Genomic DNA, 15,611 nt, shown 5'->3' with positions numbered 1-15,611 from the left:
GCAGATGGGTCGTCACTCAGTCTGTCCTTGGCTCCCACCAGGGCGCCTCGCTAGAAGCCGAGACGCTACTCACTCCGGCTCCTCGCTGCATCTTTGCATGCTCTGGGATGGCGGCTAGAGCGGAATCATGGCCATGCCCGGCCATGTTACAAGTTATTCTCGACGGCCTGTCCCTAGATCTGCTGTTTGCTAATGCTCCTGTTGAGTACCGGCTCTTCGTTTCTCATCCATCAACACACCACTTACCATACCACACGCTCGGAACCAGTCCAGCTTGTCGCCAATAGTGATACTCTTTCTTCGTATCCATACTGCCTCCTTCCTTTGATCCGGCGCTGGTGTCGCCGTTGGCACACGCCTTGAGGAGCGCCCCCGGTAGCCTTTGTTGGTGACCTCATGTGGCGATAACAACCTAACTTGACAAGAAGTATCCTCTTCCCGAAGATGAGTGGCTGTAGCTCAACAACGAGCACGGCCCGAAGGATGACTCGAGACGAAGAGAAGGCATCGCTGTTACAAGACGACAAGACCCTGTCCGACATCGAGAGCGGCGCGGGTAGGGCCGAGATCGAGACCAGATTCCCGCGCGCCTCCCGGGCTCGGTCGTAGCTCGCGGCCGCTGGGGTCTGTGCCTGCAACAAGCTCATCCGCGCGCCGCCCTGGCGCACCGCCGCCGTCAGGGCCGTCTTCTTTCTCGTGCCGAGCTTCCTGCGCCATAACCATGGCCTCACCGCCGCCGCTGCCGTCTCGGGCAGGGACTTTCGGCACTCGCGGACCAGGATGGACCGGCTCGGTCCGACGTCGTACCTCGACGGCATGCGCGGCGTCGCGGCCTTTGTCGTCTTCCTCTGCCACTACTTCTACACGTGCTTCCGCATCGCCGAGGGCTGGGGCTACGGTGGCAACGACGGCGCCCTCACGCTCCCCGTGCTCAGGCTGTGGTACCAGGGCCCGCCCATGGTCGCCGTCTTCTTTGTGGTGTCGGGCTACGCGCTCTCCATCAAACCGCTCAGGCTCGCGCGCGCCGCGGCGGCCGCCTTCGACGCCGTCCCTCCAGTCATCAACGCCATCACCGTCGGAGGAGTTCTCGGCCACGCTGTTGTCCTTCATCTTCCGCCGTTTCTTCCGCCTGTTCCTGCCCACGGCCGCCTCGACCCTGATTGTAGTGGTGCTGCTGCGGATGGGCGTCTACGAGTGGACGCGCGACTTCGCCCACGACGAGCGCTTCATGCGCAACGTGCAGGAGATGCACCCGGAGCGGCTGGGCTCGCTGGCCCTGCAGCTGCAAGACTGGGCGCGGGCCATGTTCGAGTTCGTCCACGTCTGGGACTGGGAGCCGTTCGGCGGCAGCACCGCATACGACGTCCACCTCTGGACCATCCCCGTCGAGTTCCGCTGCTCCATGGCCCTTTTCGCGACGCTCGTCGGCGTCGGCCGGCTTCACAGCTAGATCCGCCTGCTGGTGCTCGCGATTCTTGTGCTGTTCTGCTACCGCTCTGGCCGCTGGGACATGTTCCTCTTCTACTGCGGCGCCGTCCTCGCCGAGCTCGACCTCGTCCGCGACGCCGAGACGGACCCCGCCACGACCGCGATCCCGGCCCAGCCCGCGGGCGACCGGCCGGGCGGCGACCCACACCGCCAGCGGCGCAGGCGGACGTGCGCGTCGCTCTGGTGGTGGCGGCTCGTCAGCTTCGCGGCGCTCTACCTCATGTCGCAGCCCGACTTTGGCGCCGACGAGACGCCCGGGTGGGTGTTCCTATCGGGCCTGGTGCCGGACTGCTGGGCGGACGACGGGTACCGGCACTGGCAGTCGGTCGGGGCCGTGCTCTTCGTGGCGGCGGTGGCGCGCCTCCCCGGCTGGCAGGCGCTCTTCAACCTGGCGCCGGCGCGGTACCTCGGCCGCGTCAGCTACGCCCTCTACCTGGTGCACGGCCCCGTGCTGCACACGGCCGGCTACCTGATCGAGATGCGCACCTTTGCCATCACCACGGCCGGCGGCCAGATGATCACCGACCGCGGGTATGTCGCCGGCTTCGCGCTGGGCGTCGCTTTCATCGTGCCCATCGTCGTCTGGGCCGCCGACGTGTTTTGGCGCGCCGTGGATGCGCCCGTCGTCCGGCTCGCCAGGAGGCTGGAGGCGCGTGCTCGGCCTAGGGATGATGGGCTGCGGGATTGTGTTTTTCAACTGGGCTTCCCCCTTATCAACATGTGTCTTTTTGTAGGCATTCTGTTTTGTGGATAGCTCTATAGAGGCTACCTTTTCCGGGCGACACACAAGACTATTCCACGGTTTCTTCATGCAGTGTGTTTCTCAGGGGTAGTATACAGCATCATTGTTCGATACGTATCGGCCGACTTTGTGCCCGTGACCATTTCTCTTCCTTTTGTCCCTCCCCTTATTTCTCCGGCTCTTTTCTTACTCTCGCGCCTTCTTCGCGAGCTAGATATCTCCTGGGCCTCGTGGGTAGCCCGACAGGGAAGGCTCCGGCTTATATCAAACAAATCTGTCGGTATGAGTGAAACCTCTTGAAGTAACCAAAAGGGAACTAAGAGGAGAAACCCGAGTTAGCCAAGTCAACTATTAGACGATGTTCCCCTTACTATTCGGGAGCTCATCGCCCAGTTGGCGAGCAACCATGGGTGTGACGGCCTCGCCAGAGTCTCGGATGCTTGTGGTGGTTGAAGGCTGGGTTTTTGAAAAGATAAAATAGAAGAAGAAAAAAGAACTCACCCAAGCCATCAGACCGTTCGCAAATGGTTCTGATAGCCTAACAAAGGATATTGTCGCATTGCAGGCCAGCGGTTCCCAGGTGAATGGTCCAAGCTTATGGAAAGCACACCCCCAAAATCGCACTACGAGTCCCAGCCGGCGGTACCGGTCCGGTAGCAGCGCAGCTCCTCCTTCCACGCCCAGCGCCCGGGCCTCCTTCATATCCGCGGCCTCATTCCCCACACGTTTGACGGCTAGCGATATGTCGACGCTCCAGAATCTAGACCAAATCAAGGACGAGGTACCGTCCGAGGTACCGTACGAGGTACCGTACGAGGTGCCTACCGGAACCAGATCAAACTCCATCGGGGCGGCGTTCTCAGGATCATCAAAGACAACAAATCCCTCGCTCTCCGTGCCGCCACTCCCTTCCGGGTCATCTCGGAGTATGGCGTAGCAGACCGAGGCCGTGGGCCACTGGTCGGACGTCTCCATCCGTCTCTGCGAGCGGGTCACTCGGCGGATCTGGGACCACAGTACCAAAGATGACTGGTGATGGCTGTGCTCGTCTCCTCGCTCGACCACTTTTATGCCACCCATAAGGCTAAAAAAAGGGTCATAGCTGTGGATGTTCAAGGTGGCGATAGAACCCTCCCAGTGTGCCCAACTCCAGGACGACACTTTGCCAATCACTAGGTTAGCTGTGGGTGTACTATCGAAGGAGAATACCCAAGGTTGCAAATCTTACCTCGCTCGCTAGGACATACATATGGATGGGTTAACGGCTTTATCTTGAGGCAGTTATTCCATAGTCTCGCCCAGTCATCCCCGGGACGAGAGTTAGTCGCAGCAGCCCAGACTAGGCAACGCGGAAGCATCTCGGCGTATACTCCCGCGACGTAGGTAAGCTTGTGGGCCTCAGCGATCTCCTTCGCAATAGACGCAATCGCGGGGAGACGGTCCCCGTCCACGCTAAGTTCCGACGAGGTGTACTGCGATAGCAAACTGCACCACCAGCGCTCCACGTTGAGCACCGGCTTCTTTGTCGAGGCCGCGCGCCATCGCAACTCGGAAAACGGCCGCATCTGGCTAGCTACCATCTGCTCGCACTCCCAATGGACCTGGGACGCTCCAAAATGCACGATCCGTCTCGAAAAGAAGCGCTCCTGCAGCACCCAGGCCCTATTTTCCCAACAACTCACTGCGAGTTCAGCCCCCAGACCTTTCAGGCCATTCAAGTTGCGCCGCATCGAAAGTGGGGCGGCGAACATGTCGCCTATGTAGCGGCCAGAGATGACAATCGGTAGCTTTGCTTCGTGTTTGTAAAGCGAATCCGAACCTCCTTCGGCTATTGGGTTAGATAGAAAGCAGCCCTCTGAGCTATTGGCGGCCCCCGTGGCTGCTATGGTAACAAGGGCGTTGGCGTATATAGAACCCATCAGGACGGTGTGGTTTTGCCAGTCGACTGGATCGTCTTGAACAATGCACATGGAATCGACCCATAGGTACTTGATGCCGAGCCGGCGGGTGATATAAATTGCTTGCTGGATGGTTAAGGGGATGGCGTCCAAAGGTATTTGTATCTGGAACTCCTTGAAGGTGGTCGACGTGGTTGTCAGAGGGTTTGCCTGTTCTGAGTCGGAAAGCGAATTGAAGTTGCCCCAGCAATAGCTTAGAGCAGCGTAGGGCTCTTGGACGTCAGTTGCCTCGATGAGACGGACATGGCCAGCATCAACAGGTATCTCTATCAATCTGGGCGGTGGTTCACACGTGCGCGCCTTGTTTAAACGCGTAGTCCTGCAAGCCGGATGATCCCTGAGACATCCTTGAAGCCAGGAATCAATCGTGGCAAAGGTTTTATCAGAGTTTGCGGGCGGCAGAGGTTGTTCGCGAAGCGCAGGGCACAGATCGTCCGCGTCTAGAACATTTCCAAGTAATCAGTGCGACTATATCATTGCGCTGTTCGGAGCCGCGCAGGTCCTCGTTGTAAGAAAGCACCGTGTTCCAGCTGAGCTGTGTGATATGGAGGGACCGAGAGAAAAGGACGTCAATGATAAGACATTAGTCGCCCGTGGGGTTGCTTACCTGGCAGTTGGTCCGATCGTCTATAAATCATGATCTTCCCTTTTTTGAGGAAACGGACATCCCCAGGGAAACAAGTGTCACAAGGCGACTGAATTTGGACAGAAATCATATTGGTCACAAAGGTGTGCTGACTGCCTTGCCTTTGGAGCATGTGGCTACTGTGCAGGTGGGACAGACTGATGTCCGCAAAGGTGTCCAGGCTGAGGGTCACTGTAATGTAATCCGGAAAATCGCTTTCCTTTATGCGCGGGTGAATTGGGTCGTCGTCGAAAAGCGAGCGCCAGATGAGATCGCAGAGATCGCACAACTCCCTGCCTGACCTGACCCCACCAAGGCTGTGGCCCAGACGCACAGACTGACTCGAATCTCTGGACATCGACCGCAATTCAAGACCCAGCAGGCCGAGGTCGATCTGCTGACAGGTGCCACAGAGCTGGTACCGACTGGTGTTGGTGGGATCTCCCTCGGCCCACGGTTTCCGGAAACCCTCAGGCGCTTCCGGCCAAATGACTTTAGGCTCCGGTTTCGTTGTTGGGGGGGTGGGCCGTAAGGAGTCCAAGTCCTTACGGGACGTCCGGACAAAAACTATGAAGTGGAAGAGAGTATACCCAAAGATGGCACCGAGGACCATCGCGAGAGCTGCCCCTTTGAGCGTGAGTTCGGCCATTGCTGAAGGGCTTTGGGTGCCGGCGCGGCGCCCTATTGAGGTTGCCTTGGAGCCCGCGAAGCTGGCACTGGGGGAAGACGCCCGCTAAAACGCCGTGCGCCCCCTAGATAGGGTGCGGGCCCCCGCCGACTCGGAGGTCGAGTAATTGATCGAGGTCGCACGTCAAATTCGGTCGACTGGGCAGCCCAGCACGGCTGGTGGTAGGATCGTGGGTGGAGATTTGGCGCAAATCTGGGGCATCGATTATATCTCTGGGCCGGCGAGGGCACGTCGTCAGTTTTGCCTTCACGAGGCCACCCATCAACCCCGCCTCTAATCACGTGGGTCATCCTGGACTTCATTTGAATGGCCTCCCTATTACATTATTAGAAACGACGCGCATTTCATCCTTCCTCCAGTTTTTCTTCCCAACTGGCCGATTGGACTTCCTCCCGTAATGTCTCGCTGGCATAGAGCTGGCTGCTCCGAACCTAACATACATCTCGAGGGCAATGTCCCGCACTGTAGAGCATGTGGCGCGTGCCCACGGCTGGACGAGATGGCCGCGGCTGCCAACAAGGAAAGCCCGCTGCTGTCGGTGCCTCCTGACGAGCCCCTGCATGACATGAACCTATTGTGGCCTCCGTCAGTCCCTTACCGGCGGCCAAAGTTGCGCCAGGACAATGGCGGTCCCAAGGCATACATGGAGACTCGCTGTTCACCCACTCAAGAGGAAAAGCCTCGTGTGGAAATCAAGGTGCCGGTGCCCACTGCTGCCATCTACGACCCACCCCTTGGTCTAGAACAGTTCCGGCTTCTTTGCTTGCACCCACCATCGGATGGTGCGTCAGATGGCCCAGTGTCGCCGGTTCACTGCGACCTCCAAGTCCACCCCTTGAACGACTCTCCTTGGTACGAGGCCGTTTCTTACGCGTGGGGCGGCGAGAAGGGAGAGAATGCCAAGACCTGCCCGGTATACGTTGGCCCGTATTGGGACGTCGTCCTGCAGACCCAGAACTGCCATGATATGCTGCTGCACATGAGGCCGCGTCGGGGTCTGCGCCTGCTCTGGGTCGACGCGCTTTGCATCAACCAGCAGGACGTTGCCGAGAGGAACAGGCAGGTCGCGCGCATGTCCGACATCTACGCCCAGTGCACCAGCGTCCTCGTCTATCTGGGCCCGGACGAGTGCTCCCCCGAGCACCTTGAAGGTCGGAGCAACCCCCACCGCGCTGCCCTCGCGCCCATCAAGATCAAGGAGTGGCTGGACCGGCGCTACTTCAGCCGCGTGTGGATCATTCAGGAGCTCGTTCTACCCGGACAGGTCGTTGTCCGCAGCGGGGGCGTAGAGTTCTTCGCCCACGGGTCGCAGCTGGAGGGCTTTGCCGAGCTGTGCATCATGCAAGGGACGTGGGAGACCACGCCCGCCCAGTGGGTGCAGCATGTCGCCAAGGGCTCGTTGAGTATGGTGGATATGCTGAGCGTCATACGGCTCACCTGGAAGTCCGACGCCAGCGACCCCCGCGACCGCATCTTTGGGATATTGGGCCTTTTGGAAGACGGGCGACAGGAAATATACCGCCACGGTCAACCAACCAAGCGTTATACCCTTGCGCCCGACTACAGCTTATCCCCCCAACACGTCTTCACCGGCTTTTTTGCCCACGTCGTCGCGGCTTGTGGGAAATCACAGGCGCTGTGCGCCGCTGTTGGCATTACTGGCTGGGGCCGTATGCCATCGTGGATCCCCGACTGGCAGGCTCCAGTCGACTCCCGGCCGAGACTGTTCTCTGAAATTGAGAGGAGGGCGTACGCGAAATGGGATAGCACCCTCGCTATCCACCAAGATGCTGGAATTATTCCTTCTGGCAGAGATTTATCTATTTTGACTTCTCTCCTGGACCTCTTCCCCCAACCATTCAAGGATCAACTCGGCTCCCACACCATCATCGAGCTGCGGACATGCAACGCTAAAGATATTGCTGCCGAAGACTCGCACGTGCCGTGGAACGAAAAGATCTGGGTGGACTCCAGAACGGGAGGTTTGAACGTGAAGCTGGTGCACCTTATGCCGGTGCCATCCTCACCCTTGTTTTTGGACCGAGATCCCAAGCGCCATACGCATCGCAGCCAGTATAATAAATTACCCGAGTACGGGCTGGCTGGGGAGAAGGTCGGGGTTATTTTAACCTCGATGAGGAAGGACCTGCCCGCCATCGTCGACCCTCAGCTCGACCACATCTTCGTGGTGATACACAGCGACGGGACATACACGCCTTTCGTTCTCCGGCCCGTCGATCCAAAGAGGCAGCCATCAATGTACTCCATCAAGAGAAACGGCTGCCTGGAATGGGGCGACTGGCAGATTGTGGCCGCATGCAGCCGCATGTTTCTCGTTGGCGACGCGACCCTCGATACCCCATGCAGCGTGACGCTAGACGAACAATACTGGGCCAGCGCCAAGTATGGGGTTGACGGCACCGAGAGAGTCCTCAACACCGAGACGTACTTCTCTCCCAGGTGCCAGGGCTTTCTCCCAGGAGAGCCGCGCGTCGGCGGGCAGCAGGAGAGCCCGAGCCCCAGCGACCCGCCTCGCTTTTGCATCTCCTACTTCCAGCAACTGCGCTGGCGTCTCAGCCTGGCCCTCCAACGTGCCGTAAAGGTCGTCCGAGAGGCCGTGGTGGAGTGCCAAGATCCGTGGTGTCGCCCACCATTCCACGTTCCCAATGCGGCTGTTCTCGCCGCCCAGCTCCTGGGTCCCAAGGGCTACACTGTAGAAAACGTGGTCTGCCTGTTCCAAGCGGTACTGGATGAAGAAAGATGGGGCCAGCGCGGTCTTGTAGAGCGCGAGCTGCGACAGAAGGCGGACCCTAGACTGGAGTTTTTTGTCGACAAAGACGGGATGATGCAGCTGACGGCCTGGCTGCCGGCTTTGAATGGAGAAGGTACCTCCACTCGAGGGCCGAGCGAGGCCTGGGGGGCAACATGGGCCGTCCATCAACCGCTGATGGGAGCCCCGATTCTCAAGGCGCCCCTCAAAGATGTTCTGGACCGCCTCAGGCAGTCTCGACTGTATTACGCAGTCAAGATCCTCAACAAGTCGACGCACGGCAGCGCGCTTCAGGTTCTGGCAGATGGACCATCGCCCATGGATAGGCACAAGGCGTGCCCGGACTTTTCAGAGGAGACTGTCACGGACTTGCAGCTTGATGGGACCACGTATGCAATCTGTCTCGTTTGACGGACGCGAGCGGGTATGTCTGGGGCGTATTTCGGGCGCGAGACAGCCTTGCATACCCAGTCTAGCTGTAGGCTGGAAAAGAAAAGGATCCGGGATCGATGCCGGAAAGCAGGGTGGCCTTTTTCCCAGGCTTTAAACACCCATCCACACAGCCCCGGCGTTACTGGCGGTACTAGCGGCGATGGTGAAGCAGGCGGCGGCATAAATGACCCCCATGTTTGCAATCTCGGCGGTATGTCGTCGTCGTCGTCGCAGTCCTGCGCGATGTGGAGCGCGTTAACCCACGTGTACCCGGAGCCGTCGGCAGGTGGCGATGGCGTCGCGGATGGAAAGAATGAAAGAATGAAATGAATTTAGCGTCAATCGACCTCGCACCTATGGTCATTCCAATTTTTGCCTGATTTCTTCTATTTTTAATAGTAGGGCCCAAGGCCAGGACCTTGCTACGGGCACCGGAAGGATTTAACCACGGATTTGTATCGCTCGCAGTAGAGGCTGGCTCGGCGGGTTACAACACATAGAACGGTAATGGTTTAATGGGGATAGGGAAATAAAAATAATAAATGCAAAAGAATAAAAATGAACACGACCCTACTCCCAGGGTTCAGAAGCATCCTCCTCAGTGAGTTCGATTCGGCCTTTCCCACGAACCTGGGCCAAAAGAGCTTCCTTGTATGCTTTCGGCCATTCATGTCTCTCGATTTCGAGTTTGACTATCTTCTCCAGAAACCGACGAGGCACGAACTGAGCTTCCAGGAGAACCTCGAGAGTTTTCAGTCTCAAGTTTCGTCTCACGTTCGATAAGCTGCCGTCCTGCCTGCGGGTAGGATAACTCCCCAGCGCGGCTTGAATGATCGTTTTGTTCAATATGTCCGTCTCGTATTTGGTTTGGTGGAACGACGATAGCATCCTGTAGAACCGCGGGCATTTGGGATGTGAACCCCTTTCAAGCCTGGCGCGCAGGTACTGGGGACAGGAGAACTCGGCCGCAAAGAACCATCGAAGAGCCGCATCTGAGCGACCGCTGGAACAACTGTACACATACCTTCCCGGACCAAGCCAGACCCCGATGAAGTCCCGAATGCTTCCGCCCTCGAGCCGATCAATGACCAAGAGTAGCTTGACTCTGGTTTCAGGCGAGTTATCGCAAGATCGAGCGAACTCGTAAACCCTGGCAATGAGGCATGTGAGACCCGAGGCGCGGTCAGGTTGGTAGAGCCGGTCAGGTTGGTAAAGCCGGTCAGGTTGGTCAAGTTGGTCAGGTTGGTCAGGTTGGTCAGGTTGGTCAGGTTGGGACAATGAACCGAGAACGGAAGCGACGACAAGGCCTGGCTCGTAGCCTGTTGGCCCATCACTGATGATTTGGGGCCGAATGTCCTGCAACCATTCGAAGACGGTCTGGTGGAGAAAGTCGACACTGTGTCTTCCCTGACCGCGGGTGACCTGTAGCATGCCGCCTGTACATCCTGCTAGCCGCCGTTCCAGCATGGGAATGATGCCTGTTATCTCCTCACTGGAAGGTGGCTGGGGGGGCTGTTCGAGATCTTCATGGTTGATTGCGGCCCAGAATACCCAGCCGGTGATGGCGTGTCTGGCCATTACCTCCTTCCAGCGAAGCAGGAGCTGGTACATTCTGGATGCCTCTTTGCGATGGGGCTCGCTGAGCCGTTTGCGCATCACCTCGTAGTACTCGGAAAGTTCTGGGGGTAGCGCTTCGAACACGTCCCAAATGGCGCGGAGACTGTTGAAATCTTGGGCCGTGATGACCAGCTTTCCAACCACGAGAGCCACCCAAAGGAATACGCCCTCTGCCTTGTCCACAATCTGAAATTCGAGGTCCCCAATGCTGCGAGGGTTGACCTCCCGGATCTCTTCAATCGCACGACTTTCTTTCATTCGCGTGTGAACGTAATGCTCGATGTCGGGTTTGGTAAGCTGCTCCATGCGAAGGGACGGATACGCAAAGAATTTGTCCCTAAAGGCGTTTAACGGACGACTCGAAAAGCAGAGCTTCATGCCGTAGTTGCGGCCGAGGTGCAATAGGAACGCGATCAGTTCCGATGGATCCCCTTCGTACTCGTCCAGCCCGTCGAAAAAGGCCGCAACCCGATGGGTATCGCGAACCGCATCAAGGAAACGGGCGATAGCGTTTTTGACCAGGTCAATTGTCCAGTCCGGGGGGCTGGAAGCCCCTACTCCGGCCAGCTGAAAGTACGTGTAGTGACTTTTTGCCGCAAGCCGGCAGAGGTTCGGCCGCTGGAAGAGGAGCTTGTAGAGCATCGTAAGCAGGAGGCCGAGTTGGCTTTTTTGCTGAGAGGACCCCGGGTTCCAGATGTATATGCCGCACATCACAAGCTCAAGCTCGCCAGCCCACCGACGAAGGTGTTTCTCTGTTTGCGCGTTTGTGCAGATGAACTTCATCAAGGTGCTTTTTCCGGACGCGGGCTTGCCGGTGATCCAGTAGGGGGTCTCGTTGGTCGTGGATTCCAACCATTCTTTGAAGCCTGTCCGGTGACGTGCCGATGAGGGCCCGCCACCATGGCCACTCTCATCGCTCTCGCTACCCTCGTAGCTTCCAAGTAGCCACTGGAAGGTGTGCGGGAACGGAGTTCCGATCTGATCTTCTCGGGCTGTCACATCGTTGAAGCTGAGCCCCCCGAGGATTCTCTTTTCGATGGAATTGTCGCTGGTGGGTGTATGAGACCCTTCGGTTTGATCGATGGATGGCCCTGATGATGCGTGGATACTGGCTTTCTCTGCCGCAACGATCGATGTCCACAATGCCTTCTCCATCCTGTCTCTCTCGGACGTGCCGCTGAGCCCTTGAAGATCGTCTGGCTGAAGGTTGTCGATTGCCTCCTTCACGGAATGAAGGGTGCCTTGTATGTTGCCGCAGTGTTCGCTGTCCACCAGCACATGGGTTGGGGGTTAGCTTCAAGTTGTGAGTACATGATGGGTAACGGCAGGCGATACGTACACGACACACATCGTAATGCTCATATTTGTCTGGTCGCGAATGCTCTTCAAACGGTCTTCCAGCCTCTTGAAATCGCCTTGCTTGAATAAGATGTGGACAGCCCTCAAAGCCTGGGTCCGGCCACTCCGGGCCGGTAACCCATCGATGAGATGCTGCAATTCCTTCTCGGCCAATGCGCATTCTGTCTTTAGGCGATCGAGGCATTCGACCTGCCGAGGGTAACGCTCCTGAAGGCTGTCAATCTTCTCTCTGGCGTGGGTTGCATTCGCCGACAGCTCCCGAGACTCGGCCTCAAGAGCAGACAGCGCTGCGGGCTGGCCCTGGTCGGATTTCTGGATTTCCGCGCACAGTGAGAGCAACTTCCCACCGAAGTCGACAAAGGCGATGACGCCTGTGGCGATGGAAAGCGCGCTGAATGGGTCCATCGCCAGCGGCTCCTCTATACCGACTGCCCGCTCTGGCAACGTTTGAGATGGCCGGGAGCCCTCAACAGGTAGGTATGGACGGGGGGAGCGAGAAGGGAAAGAAATGGTGGGGGATGGGCATTCCTGGGGCTGGCTGCTGCCTGTAGGAAAATACCAGAGAGGGAGTCGTGTCGCTTGGTTACAGGCCCTCGCTGAGGTAGGGCTACCAATCAGGCCAGCCGGCAACCATGTGCGGGCTTCCTTGTTGAGGTTAGTCAACCCAGAGGAGGGACTTAACAGCGCCACTTCAACAGGCACGGGGATTCAGAGGAATCGAGGAACATAAATTGGACTTTGTGACAGGACTTGACGCGAGAGGTGTTGCTCCTGAATGCGGACTGCCATAAAAGATGAAAAGCTTCACCCATGATATTTATGCCATGCATGGCAGCGGCACTCTCGGCAGCCGAAACAGTGCTTTGCAGTTACGCGAACGACATTGGGATTTGCGACATGGACCGGGGCCCAAAAGTCTGCCCTCAAAACCCGTATACACCACAAGAGGCTGTACAATCAATCTATCAGATCAAAAACCGGCACTCGCGAGCCGGGATCCGGGTTCGGCCACAAGCTCAAGTTCTTCCATTACATGGACAAACGGGCGAGCCAGGCCGGTAAGCCGCCTCACCTCACCTCGTCGACGACCTGGCCGAGGCCAACGACCGGTGCCGGCGGAAGCCTCTCCACAGCGGCGTGACCATTGCGGACCTGTTCGCCACGGCCGCGGGGTCCCAGGGCGTGACGGGCTGCAGCGGCGTGGGGAACGCCGCGAGCCCCATCCCATCCGAAGCAGCTGCTGCGGCGGCGGCGCGGCACAGGGCGCAGTCTTTTGCGAAGCCTCCATTGCCCAAGGGAGTGGCGGCCATCTGTTGCTGTTGTTGCTGTTGTTGCTGCTGGTGCCAAAAGAGCCGGTCCTGCGCCTCGCGCGCCCGCAGCCAGCGCGCCTCGTCCTGCTGCTGCGAGTACTCGCCCATCTCGTCGTCGGACACGAACAGCGCCGCCCGCACGCCCTCCCAGAAGACCCTGGACTCGGCCGCCGAGCGCCACCGGGGCGTGCCGTTGCCGCCGTCGTCGTCGTCGGGCGCGGGTGTCGGGGATGTGACGGAGGAGGAGTAGGACGCGGGCTTCGGCTTCGCCAGGCGGGGTTCGCTGGGGGGGCCCGAGACGCTGCGCTTTGCCTTTGTGGAATCCGCTGTCACTTCACTGCTTCCTCTCCCCTTGGAACTGATATCGGTGTATTTCTCCCTGGCTGCAGGCTCGTGTTGCGAATGGTGCCGCCGGGCGTCTTCGGAGCTGCCCTTGCCGTAGGCCATCGTCTCCAGGTACTCCTTGGGCATGCCGGCGTCGCCGCCGCTGGCGGGCGTGGCCTTGACAGGGGCGGCGTTGGCGGCGGCGACGCTGCTGCCGCCGAGGCTAATGCCGAACACATCAAGAGCGGACTTCTTGGCCTTCAGCCGGCCCGCGCTGTCCCGCTGCTGCTGCTGCGGAGCGGCTGCCTTCTTCTTGGCTCCGTCGTCACTGTCGCCAAGACGCGAGTTGCTAAACTGACCTCGGTGTAAAGCGAGCGAGTATTCGGGCGGCAGGCGCTGCTTGGCCTGCTCTCTTATCGGCGACGGCGGTGGCGATGCTGCTGCCGCCGGCTTCTTCTCAACTATTGCAGTGATGGCTGAAGCCTGGCCTACGGGCGGCGCTGCCGTTGTGTCGTCATAGCAGCGGCGAAAGCCGCCATGGCGAGGGCCGTCTCGCTGCTGCTGCTGCAGTTGCGGCGGCAGGATCGGCGTTGCGGTCGGCGTGGTTGGCGGCAGCGGAAAGCGGCGGTGGCGCGCAGAAGCAGCGCCGTCCCCTCTCGCGGGCGACGGCGGCATCGTCGCCGATGCTGCTCCCTGGTCCTGGCAGGCTTGGTCGTCTTTTGCTGCCGCAGCGGCTTCGTCTCCCGGACTAGCGCCAGCGTCGGGCTTGCTGCTGCTGCTGCTTTTTCCAGACTTCTCGATGCGCCTGACGAGGTCGCGGACGTTTAGCAGCCCTCTGCCCTTGGCGTTCTCGGGTGTCGACGGCGTCGCGGCCGGTGCGGCTGTGGTCGATGGTAGCGGCGGCGGCGGCGGCGGGTCTCGGTCTCGTGAGGGGATGCGGCGGCCTTGCTTGCCGGGACTGAAGGCGGAGAAGCCGCTAGGGCGGATCTTGCGGTCCATGATGCGGGAGCGAGGCCTCTCTGTTTTGGGCGGAGGGCTGCTCGCGTCACCGGCGGCGTCATTTCCATTCATTGTGGGAGACGAGACGGTGTTGCGAGGCGAGGGAGGGGTGAATGAATGTGACTGATCCTCGGCGCGGATTTGTGGTTTACTTGGTTAGAGTAAACATCGGAATGTCGAGGCAAACATCAATGAAGTCTTGTTGACTCGACTTGTTTGTTTCCTGTGACCTTGACTGTTATGTGGAATGGTGAGGGCCAAGTGAGGTGATTGTGAGAAGAGCTTCGATTTATTTCGTTTGGGCTCTTCGGGGTCGAGTCTCCCTGAGAGGACGCAGACTGAAGTCCCAGCCTAGGGACTCAGGACGGAGTCTCAACTAATTACATTAACCATACAGATACTTGGACATAACCACATCATCCACCACATTTCTCATCACCACCGACTCCCACTTCACAGCAGAACAGCCAGGGCACCGACAAGACCAGCAATAGCACCACCAACCACGGGCACCGCCATGTCGCCAGCGAAAGCCCTAGACGAGGTGGTTTGCGGGCTGCCGCCGTTGTTGTTGCTACCAGCGCTGCTGCCTCCAGAGCCCGAACCAGAACCAGAGCCCGAGCCCGAGCCAGTATCAGTGCCCGACGAGCCGCCGCCCGTGGTCGCGGCCCCGCCCGTAGGCGCCGGCGTCGGGGAGACGGGGCTGACGGATCCCGTATTGGCCGTGCCCGAACCGCTGTTGCCACCGCCCGTCTTGGCCGTGCCCGAACCGCTGTTGCCACCGCCCGTCTTGGCCGTCCCTGCCGCCGACGTGGGCTTCGCAGAGCCGCCGCCCGTGGCCGTGGCCGTCGCCCCGATCAGGGCCTCGCAGCCGACCGAGAGGAGGGACGAGGCCAGGGCGGTGGGGCAGACGATGGGGATGCAGGTCCTAGGCGGCTCGAGTGGTCAGCACGTAAACATACAAAACTAGCACTTCTCTAGTAGGTACCACTTGGGGTGTGGTACATAAAGAAACTCACTTGGCAATGGCCGTGTACAGGCTGCAGCCGCACGCTTCCGGGCTGCCCTTGCAGGCGCCGACGGCGAGCATGGCGCTCGAGTAGCAGCCCTCGTACGACGAGGTCTGGGCCGGGACCTCGGTGCTGCAGATGGAGAAGATCGAGTCGTCCAGGCCCGCGTCCTTGCCGGCGCGGGGCAGAAGCATGTTGGCCTCGACGGCGAGGGCGCCCAGGGCGAAAAGGATGATGCTGCGGGGGGCCATTTTGACTATGGGGTCTTGTTACTTGGGCGCTGTGTATT

The 15,611-nt window shown here is 59.3% G+C and overlaps 7 protein-coding genes across 7 annotated transcripts; 3 read left to right on the top strand and 4 right to left on the bottom strand.

Annotated features, from left to right (window-relative positions):
• Window positions 1-483: 483 nt before the first annotated feature.
• Window positions 484-1,450, top strand: GGTG_06312 (hypothetical protein; the record flags this gene model as incomplete). Its single annotated transcript, XM_009224129.1, has 3 exons — window positions 484-605; window positions 681-966; window positions 1,058-1,450. The coding sequence occupies 3 exons, from the start codon at window positions 484-486 to the stop codon at window positions 1,448-1,450; spliced, it is 801 nt and encodes a 266-aa protein (XP_009222393.1).
• Window positions 1,451-1,510: 60 nt separating this feature from the next.
• GGTG_06311 (hypothetical protein) lies at window positions 1,511-2,242 on the top strand (the record flags this gene model as incomplete). The annotated part of the gene is made up of 1 exon (XM_009224128.1): window positions 1,511-2,242. One exon carries the CDS (start codon window positions 1,511-1,513, stop codon window positions 2,240-2,242), a length of 732 nt encoding a protein of 243 aa, XP_009222392.1.
• On the bottom strand, window positions 2,195-5,698 carry GGTG_06310 (hypothetical protein). Its single transcript, XM_009224127.1, has 4 exons — window positions 4,796-5,698; window positions 3,459-4,628; window positions 2,732-3,390; window positions 2,195-2,546 (listed from the first exon to the last, which is right to left on the bottom strand). Exons 1-4 carry the CDS (start codon window positions 5,460-5,462, stop codon window positions 2,490-2,492), a joined length of 2,553 nt encoding a protein of 850 aa, XP_009222391.1. The 5' UTR covers window positions 5,463-5,698; the 3' UTR covers window positions 2,195-2,489.
• Window positions 5,699-6,000: 302 nt separating this feature from the next.
• On the top strand, window positions 6,001-9,033 carry GGTG_06309 (hypothetical protein; the record flags this gene model as incomplete). The annotated part of the gene is made up of 2 exons (XM_009224126.1): window positions 6,001-8,660; window positions 8,835-9,033. The coding sequence occupies 2 exons, from the start codon at window positions 6,001-6,003 to the stop codon at window positions 9,031-9,033; spliced, it is 2,859 nt and encodes a 952-aa protein (XP_009222390.1).
• Window positions 9,034-9,068: 35 nt separating this feature from the next.
• Window positions 9,069-12,166, bottom strand: GGTG_06308 (hypothetical protein). The gene is made up of 2 exons (XM_009224125.1): window positions 11,660-12,166; window positions 9,069-11,584 (listed from the first exon to the last, which is right to left on the bottom strand). The coding sequence occupies exons 1-2, from the start codon at window positions 12,082-12,084 to the stop codon at window positions 9,274-9,276; spliced, it is 2,736 nt and encodes a 911-aa protein (XP_009222389.1). The 5' UTR covers window positions 12,085-12,166; the 3' UTR covers window positions 9,069-9,273.
• Window positions 12,167-12,752: 586 nt separating this feature from the next.
• Window positions 12,753-14,384, bottom strand: GGTG_06307 (hypothetical protein; the record flags this gene model as incomplete). The annotated part of the gene is made up of 1 exon (XM_009224124.1): window positions 12,753-14,384. One exon carries the CDS (start codon window positions 14,382-14,384, stop codon window positions 12,753-12,755), a length of 1,632 nt encoding a protein of 543 aa, XP_009222388.1.
• A 381-nt stretch (window positions 14,385-14,765) lies between these two features.
• On the bottom strand, window positions 14,766-15,573 carry GGTG_06306 (hypothetical protein; the record flags this gene model as incomplete). Its single annotated transcript, XM_009224123.1, has 2 exons — window positions 14,766-15,240; window positions 15,332-15,573. 2 exons carry the CDS (start codon window positions 15,571-15,573, stop codon window positions 14,766-14,768), a joined length of 717 nt encoding a protein of 238 aa, XP_009222387.1.
• Window positions 15,574-15,611: the final 38 nt, after the last annotated feature.

Source organism: Gaeumannomyces tritici (genome assembly GCF_000145635.1).
Source record: "Gaeumannomyces tritici R3-111a-1 unplaced genomic scaffold supercont2.3, whole genome shotgun sequence".
Classification (NCBI taxonomy): Eukaryota; Fungi; Ascomycota; class Sordariomycetes; order Magnaporthales; family Magnaporthaceae; genus Gaeumannomyces; species Gaeumannomyces tritici.
The sequence above is the reverse complement of the archived record's forward strand: the minus strand, read 5'-3'. Positions and strand labels throughout refer to the sequence as shown.

What these genes read in the sequence shown, in the direction of transcription:
- GGTG_06308 (XM_009224125.1), bottom strand. Translation starts at nt 12,084, where the DNA reads ATGGACCCATTCAGCGCGCTTTCCATCGCCACAGGCGTCATCGCCTTT. An exon ending in AGCATTACGATGTGTGTCGT is followed by an intron (nt 11,585 to 11,659) that starts GTACGTATCGCC and finishes GCTGGTGGACAG; the next exon opens with CGAACACTGCGGCAACATAC.
- GGTG_06310 (XM_009224127.1), bottom strand. Translation starts at nt 5,462, where the DNA reads ATGGCCGAACTCACGCTCAAAGGGGCAGCTCTCGCGATGGTCCTCGGT. An exon ending in ACGATCGGACCAACTGCCAG is followed by an intron (nt 4,629 to 4,795) that starts GTAAGCAACCCC and finishes GAAATGTTCTAG; the next exon opens with ACGCGGACGATCTGTGCCCT. An exon ending in CGAACGGTCTGATGGCTTGG is followed by an intron (nt 2,547 to 2,731) that starts GTGAGTTCTTTT and finishes TTCTCCTCTTAG; the next exon opens with TTCCCTTTTGGTTACTTCAA.